The sequence below is a fragment of the Oratosquilla oratoria genome, chromosome 30 (assembly GCF_046742065.1).
Source record: "Oratosquilla oratoria isolate Oo_2021 chromosome 30, ASM4674206v1, whole genome shotgun sequence".
NCBI lineage: Eukaryota > Metazoa > Arthropoda > Malacostraca > Stomatopoda > Squillidae > Oratosquilla > Oratosquilla oratoria.
In genome coordinates, this window is record NC_134806.1 from 9,297,142 (window position 1) to 9,314,641 (window position 17,500).

The window sequence follows — 17,500 nt, forward strand, 5'->3', positions numbered from 1 at the left end:
TGAGCCACAGGGATTCTGATCTGTGATTGGGTGTTCGATGTCTGCTGTTCCTTCCTGCTGCTGATAATGCTCTTGCTCACCACCTCTGTCAATTCAGACCGCACACCAACTGGTTCTCTTTCGGTATGAGGACGGACGGCCCGGTTCTGCGGTGCGGTGCGGTGAGATGCGATGCAGTGCGGTGCCAGGCCCGGCCAAGTTGGGCCGGGCTGGCTGTGCCACTGGCTGCCGGTAGGGGCCCGGTTGCTGCCCGACCGACCTCCGGCAGATTCGATCTCTCCGATTGCAAACCGCCGCCGGGTCGAGCGTCCGTGTAACTTTTACTTGGGGTTCCGAGGTTGTGTCTCGCATCGCCTTCAGGTAAATTGATGCACAGGTAAACTTCCATCCGCAATCTCGTGTTCTCCATCTTCCTTCTGGATCTCCTCTTCGACACATTCTCCTCTTTGTCGCTGCCTTTCCCTTTCCTCCTAAACTTGTTTACACCTTCGTTCCCTCATAGCATACTTGTAGTTAAATCATTTCATACCCCTTCCTTGTTTTCCTGTCCCATTCCTCGCTCGCCTGTGCTGTGCCACCAAGGACTTTCGTGCTTACTGCACTGAGCATGTTGATCTTTAAAAAAAAAACCTGCCCCCACACATCCATGTTTCATTCCTTTTTTGTGCTTACTTCCCCGAGTGTCCCCCAGCACTTCACCTTTCATGCATCTTGCGAGAAGCAAGATGCACTGAACGCTGTCCACATTTTGATCCCTGTGTTTTATCTCGGGTCAACAACGACCCGCAAATTTGTAAACTTAAGTCCCTTTTTGCTATACCCTGGACCCTGCCTTTGTACAGACCTAACAACCCTGAACTCTTTGTTTGGATACTCCCAGACTCCTGTATTAACTTACCCTCACCACCAACTTAAATCATTCAACGTTACAGACATTCCTTTCACTGCGATACACAGTGTTACTCAGTCTCGGTGTTATTTTAAGATCAAGTGAACTTCATATACAGCAGTCTCTGAATTCAATTCAGCAAGCCTTGTTCCGACGTCAATTCTATCACATATAACTTACTATGCATGGTCTAAAGAGACCATTGTCTAAATTCACTTCCTCCTGTCTCCTTTCCTAGCACAAGCTAAGCTCTCTAGTTCTGCTTATCCTATGTGGACCTCTGCTGATGCTAGTAGATCTAGATGAAGACATAAATACCGTGAACTAAAACTAACCTAGCTAAGCAAGTCTGAACCAATGACAGGTGACTGAATTCATACATGGGGATATCGCGAGACTGCACCAAAAAAATAATAAATAAATGAATAAAGAAACGAAAATAATAATAATAATAATAATAATAACAATAAATAATAATAATAATAATAATAATAATAATAATAATAATAATAATAACAATAATAATAATAATAATAATAATAATAATAATAATAATAATAATAATAATGATAATAATAATAATAATAATAATAATAATAATAATAATAATAATAATAATAATAATAATAATAATAACAACAATAATAATAATAATAATAAATCTTACAATTATCAAGATTCTATAAGTTACCCTGCTCATTCATGGAGCCTTTCCTCAACTAAAATCGCCCGGCATTAACGACAAAACTATTTGTAAAATGACTAGTCATTAGTAGGCAACTGGACGAAGACACTGCAAACATACAAATAATAAAGCTAAATATTCATTTAAAATTCGATCATATCTGTGACTATTCAATTTTCTGAATGTTCATGTCTGTTTAGCTAAATTTATCTTTAGTTTGTTGAGGCAAATCTACCTCAACCTAGTTACATTCTACACCGACAAGTCCCGAGATTAGATTATTCTTACCAATACTATTTACGTAATCGTCTTCGATTAAGTGCTGTAAAACAAAACATGTTCAGCCAATCCTACTCCGCAAGCCAAGTTCATAAAGAGAAGTGTTCACTTGATCACTAATGTTTTGCCTCGTTCTAGAATAGGTTATTTTGTCAAACAAGAAACATACGAAAGTGAACTCAGTTAGCGTGAAAGTCTCATGCAAGCGACATTTTTCGCTATTCTTTGTATTTATTGATGAGTACCGAGATTCACGTAGGTACAAAGAGAAAAAAAAGTGGGGGGATTTGACCGTAGAAAATAAAAAATGTGACATTTGAACAAGATAATTAGAATTAACCTTATAATTGTGATCCTATATGGTCCATACACTTTACCGGTACACTGATGTCAATTCAAATAATTTCACCAAGTACATTCATCCGCAAATAAAGACCACCACAGGGTATTTTTTCTACACTATTTCAATATAACTTGAATTATCAAATATATCTGCACTATTCTGGTATAACACGAATTATCAAATATATCTACAATGATCAGGTTCCTCTAATACCAGACTGGGAAAATGAAACGATCAAACTCTGGCACCTGCTTGTTCTACATTCGGGAAGGCAGCCACAAAACCGTTCATATTAACGAGGTTTTACCAACATATACTACTTTTTATTATTTCTTTTTACATAATGTGAAAGCAAAAGTTGTTGTCGAAAACTTTTTGACGTTCACGGTTTGAGATTGCTAGAGGACGCCTTAATTTTCACCTAAGCGGCTGAATTCATCATATATCCTGTTTCTTCCAATAGGTCTGCATAACAGCTCTCATGCCTCGTACGCATCCGGTTTTTTGATACTTATATTACCTCACTGTCCCGCAATTCAGCCTACCTTCTAACAAGAAGTGATAATCGTTCTCCCATCCCTCCCGTTCGTAACTCATGACCGAAATGGCTGTAATGCCGGATAATCGAACTCGCACACCTTGAGACTCAATTCTCAGTTGCGCTCACTTGAACACTACCACTTACTAACACCATCCTATTCCACACACACACACACACACACACACACACACACACCCTGCCCCACCCCTTCCTATTTTCCTGTGCTGTGCCTTTCCCTCCTTTTGATCTTTCTCTCTCTCTTCTCTTTTTCTCTTTCTTTGGTCCACAAAGAGCAAGGGCGCCCAACTCGCCGTTCCCCTGCCGGCTTGCTTGTTGGGTGGGGAGGAATCTAAGGAGCCAGTAGCCCGAGCCAAGCTAAGCAAGCCGCACCAATCAACCAACTCATCAATTACTCGAACTCTTCAATCAAACCTTCAAGACCCGCCCTTCGTAATGTGTTGTTGCTAGCCACTGTTTCTTTTCTTTCTTCAGCTCAGAGTGGTGTCACGTGCTTGTGAATGTGCTGTATATCCCTTTGTTGTACACTGACAAGCACGTAGGTGAACACATGCACTCTACATAAACACATGTACATGCACTGATTACACACTTTTAATCACGTAAAATTATTTCAGAAACGTATATATTTGCTTATATAAACATACATGCATACATTTGCACACAAATGGAAGGTCATGTGTCTCAAAATTGTTAAGCTTCTATTTAGGGGCGATCGAAGTTCTACAAGAGTACAAGACACGACTGGGTGGATTGAAGGTATCTTGATATGGAGAAAGCCTTTGAGAAGGCAAGGCGAGGAGCGTACGCTAGGAGGCGCGTACCTGCTCTTGGACTGCTGGGGCAGGTAACAGTCATTGCTAGGAATCGGATTGGAGTGCAGGATTCGAACCCACAATTAAGCAAATACGAGACCAATACGCTTCCGATTACACTACCAGCGCACACAAGGTTCTTAACAAACGAGTAGTTTGGAGACTAGAATATACAGAAAGATTTAAAAAGGTTCATAAAGGCAGTTGTTAAGGATAGGATGTACAGGAAAGAAGTAACCCCAGGACTCGATGCTGACATCAATAATCTTCCTGATTAACGTCGAAGACATGATGAATAGAACAAAAAGTTGCACAAATCTGATTGCAAACGATGTAAAGATCATGAGAATAAAGAATGAAAAACATCACAAATGACTGCATGAAGATATAAAATGAAGTTTCGACCGGATCCAAGTGTGAAAAAAAAGACAAAAAAAAATTTTGAGGGACAAAGTCAACACTAAACCATTCGATATGAAATTAGATAAAATAGAAGTATTGGTCATGGACAATTTTTCAGCCAAGAAATATATATATATATATATATTATATATATATATATATATATATATATATATATATATATATATATATATATATATATATATTCTATTGAAGAGATATATAAGATAGTCAAACACAAGTGATATTTTACTATTTCGACTGAAATGATAGATATCACCGTGAATCTAATCCATTCCAAATCGGAGTGTGCAGTAGTTTGGTCATTACATAAAAAGACAAAAACTTCGAGATAGTACAGAGACCAACAGAAAAAAAGTCCTCAACTTTAGCAAGCAGATCGCACATGGAAAGAGAAAAGCTGTACCTTTCCTCCTGTAAAGAGGGTAACACAATTGCTGTGTTCTGACTGACAAAAGATGGAGACAAAACTTAATATAAGACGGGGGATCAAACAAGAGGCCATGATAGTTGAAAAATACAAGGTATTCTAAGTATATAAAAAAAAAATTACATTCTTGTCCGATTGTGTCGATTTCTCGAATCTCATGGGTAATTAAGCAGTCCATGAGAAAATCATAAATAAATATAAAACCAAATTTGATCGATAGAAATATCGAGGGAAATAATTGAAAATTTTATTCGCCCCAATGGCATAGCCCTCACACCAAATGAGAAGTGTGAGAAAACTAGAGGGGACAAAGGGTGGCACCTAAATTATACCCAGCCTAGCTGACAGATCATACAAGGAAAGACCAAGCTAGAATTGCTCACACTGGAAGAAAGAAGCAACATGACTGCTGTCTTTAAAAATATGGTGTGGATACATTAGGCAACAAGTACCAAATAATTTTTTGTTTTCCCGACACCTTGGCAATTTTTGCTGTCAGCCAGCAATCCGTATACCCGAAGTGGTTCACGAGGTTAGGTTAGCTTAATTAAACTAAAAGGCTGAAAAAATAAGGAAACGGTATAAGAAAAAAGTGGTGTCGGGAAAACAAAAATGACCTCCAAGGATCTAATAGTATGAAACGAAAGAATATCAAGATGACATTGCAAGACACAGACGGAATGCTTGAAGGACGTTACGATATTCCGTTTTTCAACATATTGGGGTGTTTGCTGGCCGAGTGGTACAGAACGTCCTTGCTCAGGGCGGAGATCAAGATTTGAGCCGGATTAGATGAGAACTTATGATCATAAAACTGGAGGACACTGCAAGAGACCATAAGACCTACACTAGGCAGTTCCCTGTCCCTTACCATCTGTCATTCCTATCCATAAAGTTATCTGAACTCTTAAAACGACCAATTGGTTCAGCGCTCACTACGTGGTTACTAAGCCTATTCCATTCGTTAACCACTCTGTTGGTAAACCAGTTCTTGCCCATTTCCCTCTTAAAAACTAAACGTGCCAAATTTAAATTCAGCGGGTTAGGGCGTCGTTACTTGCGGCGAAGGTCGAGGGGAAGGCGGTTCGAATCCTGCCACCAGCGAAGTTGAACCAAGGGCATGGTTCATTAAATTCCACGCTACAAAGCCCTCTGTGAGGGGCACCGTCCTAGCCTTCCGATAGGGGGTTGTTTGTGACGTTAAACCATATCATCATCATCACGAGTCCAGCAACTGAGTAGTAAGGGCATATTGCATAAGTTCCCTGATTTAAAAAAAAAAAAAATCCCCGTTATGAAGCACCGTCCTTGCCCTCTCTGAGGGGAGAAACTCGTGACGTTAGATCGAGTCACAATTTGTGAAATAAATAAGAAGAAATAGCTCAAGCAGACATCATAAATAATTTCAGACAAAGACGGGGTTGCACGAACCTAGTTCCCATCCTTACACTGCATATATGTACACATATATATTCATATCAAATATACATACTTACATATTATGTGTATACATTACGAGTGCAAACACACAGTCACGCACAAATAGAAATAAATACGTACATGATACAGTTAATGTACACACACACATAAAGACAGTCCTGCCGTTATATACATATGAGCGACCCTCGTCATATTCTGCACAGTTTTCCAATCATGCAATGCTATATAATTTTCTTCGGTGTTTTCTTTTATGTGTAATGTCAAACAGTTATTTATATATGTGTGTGTTAAATGTGATGTATTGTATAAACGTAATGTTACCATAACTTGTGTGTTACAACTAGAAATATATTTGATTTAATATTATAAGTGGCACATCTGAATCGTAATTTATGATTGCTGATTGTGTTAACCTTGTTCGAAAGAGTCTCCTTTCTTTTCAGGATTAAATGACGCAGTCAGCTATATGATGGGCGTATAGGACCAGTTTACACTATCGGAATCTTAGAGAGTCGCCTAGCTGATCCTTGGGAGCCTTCTAGGTACCACGAACTCTGTACCAGCCACTTGCCTTGAAGAGTTGGTTTCGCCTGGTTCCGGGGAATGTGTCCGGAACTTTAAGTGTGATGTGCTTCGGAAAGGACCTCCCAGCTCCCGAAGGTCGTTCCTCCGGCAGGGAACAGAGTTGTGCCAGACGAAAGGAACCGTAGATATCTGCTACCAAGTGCTATGTGGGATCACACAACACCAAACGAATGTGTCCTTTCCCTATTTTCTATGAGATTCTTTTATATCAATTTGGATATCAATTGCATATTAACCACTTCACTTATCATAGATATATCTACTTCAAACTTGTGCCTTTATGTGGCAGCACATGGGCACAGATATATTCAAATGACATTTACGATTTAGCCATTCCACGATTCTTCGGGACAAAAATTTTGCATAATCTAAATATGCGCCACATTTTTTGTTAGCTTATCTCCGAAATGATTTTTCCTACAAGAAGAAGTAGGATGACCTCAATATTACCATGATAATTATACTGTCAGAAAATAAACAAATGAACTTTGGACGGCGAGGATGGGGCTTGCCGTTGGATACTGTTGAAGTTGGCGGGAACCTGATTGGTGTCGACATGACGTAACTACGTACTGAACAATCCTAATATCTGGTCACTTTACAGGGGCCCACTTCACTACCGTAGACCATACTGGTCAAAGATTCAAGAACCTGATTCCTAATCTTCCTTTTCTTCTATCCAAACCACCAACCACCTCGAATACGTGTTCCTGGAAACTAGTTTAATCAAATCAAAAGTAACCTTGTGTCGTTACTCGGCTGAAACCAATGTAATCTCATCATAGTTAAACTGTATAACCACCACCTCCACAAAGCGCTGAATTATTAACCCGACCAAACTTATCTGCATATACAAAGTTGTTCAGATGCTGATAATCATAACGATGTTGATGTTGTTAATGTTGTCGACATTGGTGGTAGTGTTGGGCTTTGCCACTGCCTGGTTCTGGTCCTTGGGCGCTTGTGAAAGGCGCCTCCTCACACTCACCCTCTACGGCAGCACTTACCGACAGTCCATAGGGCATATACCCGGCTGCCAGGTCCCATTTGTAAATGAAACGGAACTACGTAAAGGATCTCGCCCTTCGGTATTTCTGACGAGGGAGCCTGCAGAGAGGAAGATCGACAAATAACCTGCTTTCAGGTTCAGGGCCATGGCTAAGATAGGGCTTCGGGAGGTGCTGCCACCCCCCTTCCCCCTCCTTTTATATGATCCCGGGGGTGCCTCCGGAAGGGTTTAGGGTACTCGACGGACGATCTTGACAAAAAAGCGGCGGCGGCAGCCCTGATATATGCAGGAAACTCTCCTCTTCCGGACACCTCGCTTCGGCGGGTCCTAACGGCTCTCTGGTGCTCCCGGGACTTTTGGCAATGTTGTTTACTGTTGGCGCCGCAAAATGTCATCACCCCTGACGTAGCGGTGACGTAAGCAGTTGCTGGTGGTGCTGCTGATGCTGATACCTGTGGTGTTGTACGTGCTGCTGGTGCTGGCGCTAGCGATGTTACTGGTGCTAGAGATATTGCCCGTGATGGTGGTAGAGACTTTGTGGTGGTAATAACTGATGGTTGTTGTACCTTGGTGTCAATGAAAACACTCGTCGTGACGTCGTGTCTCAAAATACGATAAATGTCGAAAATTCTGATGTACCTGTGGCGATCTTCATGTCAGATTCGCTGCCGATGATGATGATTATGATGATGGTAATGATGATGATGTAGGAGCTAATGATGACCCACCTCACGATGTTAGTCCTTATCATCATATTCTCGTTTCTGGTACTAGCAATATTGTTGTAAAGCCCGTGCACGCTAGGATAAGGAATTGGGGTCGCTTGCCTTCATCACAAAGGAGTAATGTAATCCGATGGATTAGACGTCCGTTCATTCTAGGTGGGACGGTACATATACAGCGCCCCTGAACCCCGTTCCCACATACCCACCCGATAAATCACTAAGGCCGCCTTACACACTCAACTACGTTGGTGAAACGTCCCCTTTCCTGTCCCCAAAAGGGGGAAAACGTACAGTATACAGTATACTCTGACTCAGAACTGTTTAGCGTGAGGAGGGCACGTTTCACTGACATGGATGGATTCCGATTGTATACTGATCGCGGTAGCGGTTCCTTCTCGATGAAACTGCAGGAGCCTCGACAGTGTGAATGGTAGCAGGGCTCTTCTGGTGCTGTTGTCTCACTTCCTCCACTGTTTTTTTTTTTTTTCTATTGCTACAACTGTTGCTACTATTAACACTACCACTGCTACTACTACTATTTCTCTTCCAGTCCTATTATTTCTGTTCCCATTGTTATCTACTACTGGAGCTGGCTACTGCTGCTGCTGTTACTATGGCTTCGACATTTACTGCTACTATAACCGCAACTACTGCCACTGTTCATGTTATGCTACTACTGTTAGAGCTGACTACTGCTACTACTGTTCGTGTTGCTGCTACTGTTGTTACTGTTCGTGTGATTGCCAGTGCTATTGTTATTTCTTCTCTTCATACTACCCACTCAAGAGTCTACTGCAGTACCATGGAGACATGCGTGTACCGCACATAACAATAAAACCAATGTCTACCGCAATTGAATTAACTTGATCCACGCCTCTCGTCCCCATTCCCAACTGTGATTGGTGAATGGTGGGGGTAGACAACCGGGGACCAATCACAGCTTTCTCCTCCTCATTATTCCCCTATCACGTATGCCGGAAGAGAGACGGAGGCGTGGCTCCACTTCTAAAGTTAGTTCAAATGCAGTAAAATAATGTACTTCCAACAGCCATCAATGTGTCAGGTACTACCTACATCACTACTGAAGTCTCCTAAACCTCTCAGCGGATCCTCCAGTGCTGAGCTATCTATCTATGGTGTCTATCTTCACTTGCAGTTGGTAATTATGTGTGTTCTTACAAGAACTAAACACCATAATATCTCTCTCATTTTTTCTCTTCTAAAATTCCTTGAACTATGTCTGCCTGCGCCTCTGCTACCAGCCCTCCATCATATATTTCTTCCTAGACACCCCCTTATCGTAGGATGCCGCATACGTCTAGACAATAAGCAACCCCTTTTTCCATGTGAAAACATGAGGTCCTGCCATCCGCCAGAGGTGGTCACCGCAGTCAAAAAATAATATTTGCAACTATCCCAATTACCTTCAGCAACTATCCCAATTACCTTCAGCAACTATCCCAATTACCTTCCGCAACTGATATTAGATTATTTATAAACAATCTGTTGTGCAACCGCAATCCGTTTTGTCTCCAGAAAATAAGTTTAATTTCATTCGGGATTAACTAGACCAATGGATTAAGTCAGTTCAGTTTGGACTGTTTATGACGCATCCCACAATGGTTAGCGGCTTAGAGAGCCGCGCTGTGCCAGAGACGTGAACGGTGTAACCGTAAGACATACATTATGTTGCAAACCAAAGTTGCATTGCAGAATCGCTATCCGCAAGTTAATACACACCGGATTATTTGAAAAAAAAATCTAGGTTTAGCGGGAAAATATCAAAACTGTCACACTATACGCAGCGCTGCAGCTGCGCCCTGTGGCCGACACAACAACTGCATCGCGGACCAAAATTGTGTTAGGGATGTGGTTTCCGTAATTGTAATACTGAAATATAACTCAAGACACAACTGCAATCGCCGTTCCGTCATCAAAATTAATCACAAATTTGAGGAAATAGGTTTCGGAAACCCATCTCTGCTATCCGCCCATACGACCCCAGGGCAATCCACAACACAATTCAAGCCCGTAAAACAGGTCTTCAAGGGTGAGAATTTGTTTTCTTTATATATATACATAATATTCACATATCAAGACTACTGTCAGGCCATATCTCATTCTTTCCGAATTACCCAAAAAAAAATTCTGCGATAGTATTTTGTAGCATATTTTTATTACAAGAATTCTCGACATTTGAAGACCAGCATTACACGCTCAGATTTCCTTGTAAATCCAGGTTCACGTCACCCCTGACATCGGTCCAGGATTTCAGGAAAAAAGAAATGAAGGACTCTTAGTACCCCCAGATTGAATTGAGAACTGGCGTGGGGGATGCAACGAGTTCCAACCGGATACAGCGAGTAATCCCTGAATGGTGTTTACAGAATGTGGTACCACGTGTTTGTTAACAATACATTTAAATGTTGACTGTGCAGAGGGACATTCACACTTGTACACATAAAACTCCCTTTACGATGACGTAACCTAACATGACTGTCATATGGTATCATCTCCCAAATATGCCCTTTCCTGTCGAGTGAACGTACGCACATTTCACGATGAACTTGCGAGGTCAAGCATCAGGAACAATAATTATATGAGGGTAGGAGGACCCCTTGACCCGGATATGAACATGTGAGTGATCCCATGGCCGCTTTCTATCCCGATGCCCTAACTCAAAAGATTCTTAAAATCGTTATCCGGCAGTACAGGACACGTTCTGGTGTTGAGGTTCCGCACCAGACGTAGCAACACCCAAGGTGGTCACGTGCAAATAAAGTTCTGCAGTTTCATGATGAAAGCAGACATTTTGTAGGATGCAGTCCTGTTGGGGATGGAGGCGTCCCTATGCTGTAGCCGCGACCCTATACCAGTGACACAATGATTTGAGATGTCTTCTCAGGTTACAAAGTGGCAGAAATGGAAGAAAATAATTTGTACCTTTGTTATAATTGTGTCGTTGCCGTTTGTGCTTAGAATCGTGTTGTCAGCGGTGGATGCCTGGTTGTTGTCTCCTACTCACCTGTACTGGACACGTACTCTAATGTAGGAAAGTTATGAGGAGACGGGATACAGTTTGCCTGATTGATAATGAAAGCAGGGCCTGCTCCACACATACCCATGGCGGGTGCAGTTAGCTCACACCGCCCATCCCTACTCCTTTCCATGCATGGACTGAGGCAGCAGAGGTATGCACAGCCCAAACCCTAACCCAGGCCCTCCAATGACTGTACAAGTCCCATGTTTTCCCAGACCCAGGGGCATAACAATGCCCTTCCTTTAGAGTGGATCCACCCTACCGCGCTGCCTCTGATCTGCTTAGTTCCGACCTTGGGCGATTTTCTCGGTACAGATTCTTATGACGGGGTGGTTACATGTACCTGTTCAAACAACACCACAACTACAAGGTAACCTGACGAACTTTCCAGAAAATTTCGTTGTTCCTCCAAGCCGCTTATGACATAACTATCAGTTACGAAGCTTGCAAGTGGGGGTACATGTGACTCTCCATAGTGATGACCTGTGAAGCCTCCAGAACAAGGATGGAAGGGAGAAATGCACGCACGCCGCGTTGGGCGGGAAGTAGGTATGGTAGTGTCATGGTCCCGGGCAACGCGACCCTAGAGCTTCAAAGGGTTTGTAGTGAGGAGGAGGAGCATTATGATAATGGTGATAATGATTTTTATGTTGGTTGTGATGATAAAGATGGTGATGCCGATGTTATTTGTAATGATTATTTTATTGGTAATCCTGAATATGCTGGTATCTATGGTGATAGGGGTGATGATAATTTTGGCCAACTCTGCGTCAATAAGGACTGTAATGATAACGAGAGTATTGGTAACGGTGAGGACACTGGCAGTGACGACCATTACGATTACACTGCAACTATACTGATTATGACAATGATGACATGAATACTGATGGTGACGTTAGTGATTATCATAACCCCTTCTGTATTGTGTGGTATATTTCCTTACATTCATCTACGCAGCACCCCAAACGACAGCGACGGTGGTGGTGTAGCCTGAGACGAAAAAATAAATAAATATAAATGAGCCAGCTTTGGTGGTGCGTTGCTGCTGATAATGGTTATGAAAATAGCGGTGGTGGTGATGATGGCTGTGATAATAGGGATGGTAGAAACGTTGTTTATAATGAAGAAGCTAGTAGAATTATAATTTTACATATCACTATTATAAATGACACGATTTGTAGGATCACTCACTTGTCGGATACTGCTGTCGGTACATTCTTTCCTTGTTATCCCCATCATTCTTATCATTATCATTAGTATTTAGTCGTAGAAGCAGATCCAATGCTTCCACTACTGTCTTCATTGTTACAACTAGAACTACTTGCTATACTTTATGAATCTCTCTCGAATTGTAATATTTCATTCTAACCGTTATCCTCTTTAGTATCACAATATTCATCTTGTATCAAATTGGTGAATATTTTCTTCCAACTGTTTATGAATAGTTTACCTGGGGTTCTCCAGTCCTCTCCAATTACAGTTATTCTTTTTTCGTAATTCCCTGACTTTCTCTTTAATCCATGTGCGCATCCCTACCCCCACCCCAAATTAAATAATAATAATGATAATAATAATAATAATAATAATAATAATAATAATAATAATAATAATAATAATAATAATAATAATAATAATAATAATAATAATAATAATAATAATAATAATAATAATAACAATAATAATAATAATTTCATGGCTGAGGTAATTCTTAATTGTCTAAAACATCCCCATCAAGATCAAATTAATGAATTCTGATCTCTTCTTTAGACCATCAGTTGCAGCATTACCACGCCTTCGTTGCCATCACCTGATCAATTACTGATATAATATTTGTTATGGCACTATCGTTATCGTTTTTTTTTTCCAAATTAATCATCATTACACTACTATTGTCTCTCAATGTTTATTTTATCACCATATCTTCATTTTACAATCCGTTTTACTGCAATTACACAATTTCTTGACATTACCATTTATCTATCATATCATGTTTCATCTCTATGATTTTATATGGTAGCAATTAAATAATTATCATTATCACTATGTTACTTTGAAATTAGCATTGCCATTACAACTAAATTCATAACATTAAGAAAATATTAGTATTTGATTATGCCATCAGCAATACCGTTGTCGTCACCAGCCAACTAGTCTTCTAAACTTTGTCCTTTTACTAGTCGTCCCTGACAGGCAGATTCTAAGGTATCTTTCGATATAGTAAATGACCTAAGCCATGATATAATTGCATATCAATGTCTGATATTTTGGAAATATATCTACGTACAAGAAGAAATAGGTCATGAAACATAAATGAGGGAGGCGGAGCTTATGAGACGGACTGGCGGCGACAACTCAGCTCAACGGTTACATTTGCTACCACCAATCCAAACATCGCAATGTGCTACTACATGACGTGTATCACGCTTGCCTTGTAAAACGTAGCCACTGGTGCCTGGCACTTGCCTAAACTATCCATGTACATAGAAGAAAGGTGGCTGAGCTCCTCGTGGCATTACCGCTTTGAGTCATTACTATTACTATTATTTGTTTTAAGATGTATACACTATCCATTTCCACTTTGATCAGGTCTATGATCATTATCATCATATCACTCGTTTTCAAGATCGTTATTATTACATCTCTGACACACCACTACTATCGTCATCTTCATTAACATTACCATTATCACTCGTTATCAATACTAATTTCCTTCTTTGTTATAACTACTTAAATTGATTACCATCACCTGTTATGGTTGGAAACTAATCTTCACTCTAAAAAGGAAAATCTGGGAATTTTTCATTTTTGTTGTACCTTTCTACTACCCTCATTCAATTTCTTCTTTGCCACCTTTGTGTCTCCACTTCGGCGCAACATAATCCATAAAGATTGAAGCACTGCTATCTGCGACGAAATACTAACACCATTTTCCTGCATTATTGTCACTTGTCTTTAGAACTACCATAAAAGGTGTCATTATCCTAAGCACAATTCACCACTATTCGTACATTTGTATGATGTCACCGTTCACCATTGTCTTGGCAGCTATTTTTAGATATAAGTTGACATCACTTCCTTGGTCAGTATATCCATGATCATTCACCAACACCGTTACTGACGAAGAACATCCTCTAATCAACGTAAGGGTTAACTAACCTCGATTAACCCACACACACACACTGTTCTTCAGGACCTATACATTTGTCCTGGCTGCCGCCGGGCGATTCGATTTCACCGAGGGAAACACCCAGCGTAGCGAAATGGAAGAATTAAAAGTGGTTCAGAGATTCTTAGAACAAAATAGAATCCCATCAAGTCCTGGATTATCATCAAGACAAAAAAAATCTCTTTAACCAATGCAGTCAGGGTTCCGTCCCTCGTCCAAAGCGGCCCCTACAAGATCAACGGTTTATACACTATAACGATTCAGTACGACTGCCCCACCCCCACCCTTACATGGGTCTTCATTACAATATCACAGACTGTGCAAAGCTTGGGTTCGAATCCTGACCTCAGCGCATAAGCGTCTACTCCGAGCGATGCCCACTCGCCCAATCTGTCTAGGTCCTCAACTATATTGAATTCGGGTATCAATGGGTGGAATTATAACATTTACTAAACTTTGGGCTGCCTTGTCCGAATGCCATCACCTGGTGTCCGAAAGCACAAAATATGCAGAGGGACATCATCAACACATTAGCACACATATCACATAGTTTTGGCTAGCAAAATAGTCTATCTAGTTGACTAATAAGCTACATCATTCACAGTTACGACTTCCCCAGTAATCGTGCAACATAAACAAAATGGATACCTCCTGCATAACTAGCAAAAACTACCTATTACCGTTATCTCAGGTTTGACGCCGCAGCTAGCTAACTACTGTAATAGCCTTTCAGACCAGTACTGAGAACACAAGTATTTCGTCTTTAACATTGCCGTCTATTGCTGCAAACTGTTCAACTAACTCTTGCCACAACAATAGTCTTTTGCCAAAGTCAAATTTAGCAGCAATGTCCATCACGACAAACGTAACTTAATACTCGGCATCCTCACTGTGAAGACAGATGGCGAAATGTCGACGACCCAAGCGAGAGATGTAGCCTACATTCCCAATGTGGCCGAACTGCAACAATAAGAATAACGTAACCAAGTAAATAATAGCAAGAATTTCGCTGCCCATCCACCCCCCCCCCCCACACACACACAACAGTTGACATCACATTAATTATGTTCGTCTCTTGGATATGAACAAATTCATTATGACTAACAACACTAGTGATAACATTCTCAACAATCACAAACTCCATTATTTGAAGTTTTACAGGAGCAACAGAAAACGACTACACTTAGCAACACAATTGCAATAATACCAACAACAATAGATAATGCAGAAACGAGTTTATCATTACTATTATTAATACAATCGCTACTATTATCATTACAATAATTATCATCATGAACTGTTACTATTTATCATTATCATTATTGCTATTATTGCAATTATTATTCATTATTATTATCATTATTATTATTATTATCATTGCTATTATTATCATTATTATTATTATTTTTATTATTATTATTATTATTATTATTATTATTATCATTATTATTATTATCATTATTATTATTATCATTATTATTATTATCATTATTATTATAATTATTATCATTATTATTGTAATTATTATAATTATAATTATTATTATTATTATTAATTATTATAATTATTATTACTATCATTATTACTATTATTATTATTATTATTATCATTATTATTATTATTATTATTATTATTATTATTATTATTATTATTATTATTATTATCATTATTATTATTATTATTATTATTATTATTATTATTATTATTATTATTATTATTATTATTATTATTATTATTATTATTATTGTTATTATCATTATTATTATTATTATTATTATTATTATTATTATTATTATTATTATTATTATTATTATTATTATTATTATTATTATCATTATTATTATTATTATTATTATTATTATCATTATTATTATTATTATTATCATTTATCCAGCGAATTGAAGGTGCTCCTTTGCCCTAACAATGACAAGGTAGGTTACACTGTCAGGTGCCGGCGCTGCGACTTGTTGGCTATTTCAAACTCTTATGAGTCATTAGACTCTAAAGGTTATGATAATATTTTAACCAGAGGGAGACAGTGGTCGTTATATAAGGTTTTGGCAATCGCCAGGTAGTCTTATCCAACTATTTGAACTTACCCATAACCTGGTCGCATAGTGCGACACCGGCCTAACTGCTTACGTTTACATAACCTACAACTGAATACCCTCCTCTCGCTTGGATCAGCTCGACTACTTCCTTATGTTTATTCACAACCGGGACTACAACCAAATGTTAAAAAAAACACAGCATTGTTATCGATCGACATAACAAACCGTTAATATTTCTAATTGCCATTATCACCGTCATCCCCTTTTAAACCACCATAATCTCCATCACTATTACCATGGCGTCTTCTTCATTGGTCTCCCGACAACATTATAACGACTATTCTGAGGACAACACGTGCAGCCCAATTAACAGCCTCTACCACCACCATCTTTCTCGCAACCCCAGCAAGAGCAGTCGCAAGAATCAGTTCGCCTCTTAATTGTGGGGTACAGACGTCGACATTGATGTGGACCATATCGAGTTCATGACGTCACTCGCGCCTTTCCATGCCAAACACTCGGTGGATTCGACTTCCTCCTCCCCGAATTTGCACAGACAAGACACCACTACCCAGCTACGATTTCGATGCGTGGATAAAAGGCAGACCGGCTGACTGACTGAATATAGCTCAAAGGATCTTGGCCACACTTGACTCAACCTTGTACAACGTCACCGCCGCCATTACAGCTGCCACCGCCGTCGCCATTATAAATTCCGACTACTGTTGCGACAGTCGTCAAGCCGGCAAATGTCTATTAAACTGATATCACCGCATCGCTAGAAAAATGAACGATCCCATGAATCTATCAGCGCTGCACGGCACTCCTCCACCTCTTTTGGGTCCATTTCCACAACTGAGCTAAGGGTCTTCAGTGGTTGACAATGTTCCACCGGTCACCACCCCGAATCTCCAACCACCACCGTCATCATTTGCGTCACTGCCACCATCTTCACCATTACCGGTACCATCTCTATCACCACCACAACAGATACGGACTAAATCACCTACGCCAATCATGTCATGAGCCCCACTCCCTTCTCCACCACCGTCCCAACCTAC

At 40.0% G+C, this 17,500-nt stretch overlaps 1 protein-coding gene across 15 annotated transcripts in view; it reads left to right on the forward strand.

The window, feature by feature from the left end:
- The window catches only part of LOC143041008 (uncharacterized), an 855,385-nt gene extending 839,404 nt beyond the window's left edge, over positions 1-15,981 (forward strand). For 9 of the 15 annotated variants that reach the window (XR_012967777.1, XR_012967769.1, XR_012967772.1 and 6 more), the window contains one exon: positions 6,307-15,981. Coding sequence is in view for 1 of the 15 variants with exons in the window: in XM_076212546.1 (XP_076068661.1) it covers positions 6,307-6,344 (38 nt within the window). In the remaining 14 variants the exon portion in view is untranslated. Of the gene's footprint in view, positions 1-3,028; positions 3,188-6,306 lie in introns of all 15 variants that reach the window. The other 6 variants (XR_012967773.1, XR_012967780.1, XR_012967782.1 and 3 more) reach the window with 2 other exon arrangements.
- The last annotated feature ends 1,519 nt before the right edge of the window (positions 15,982-17,500 follow it).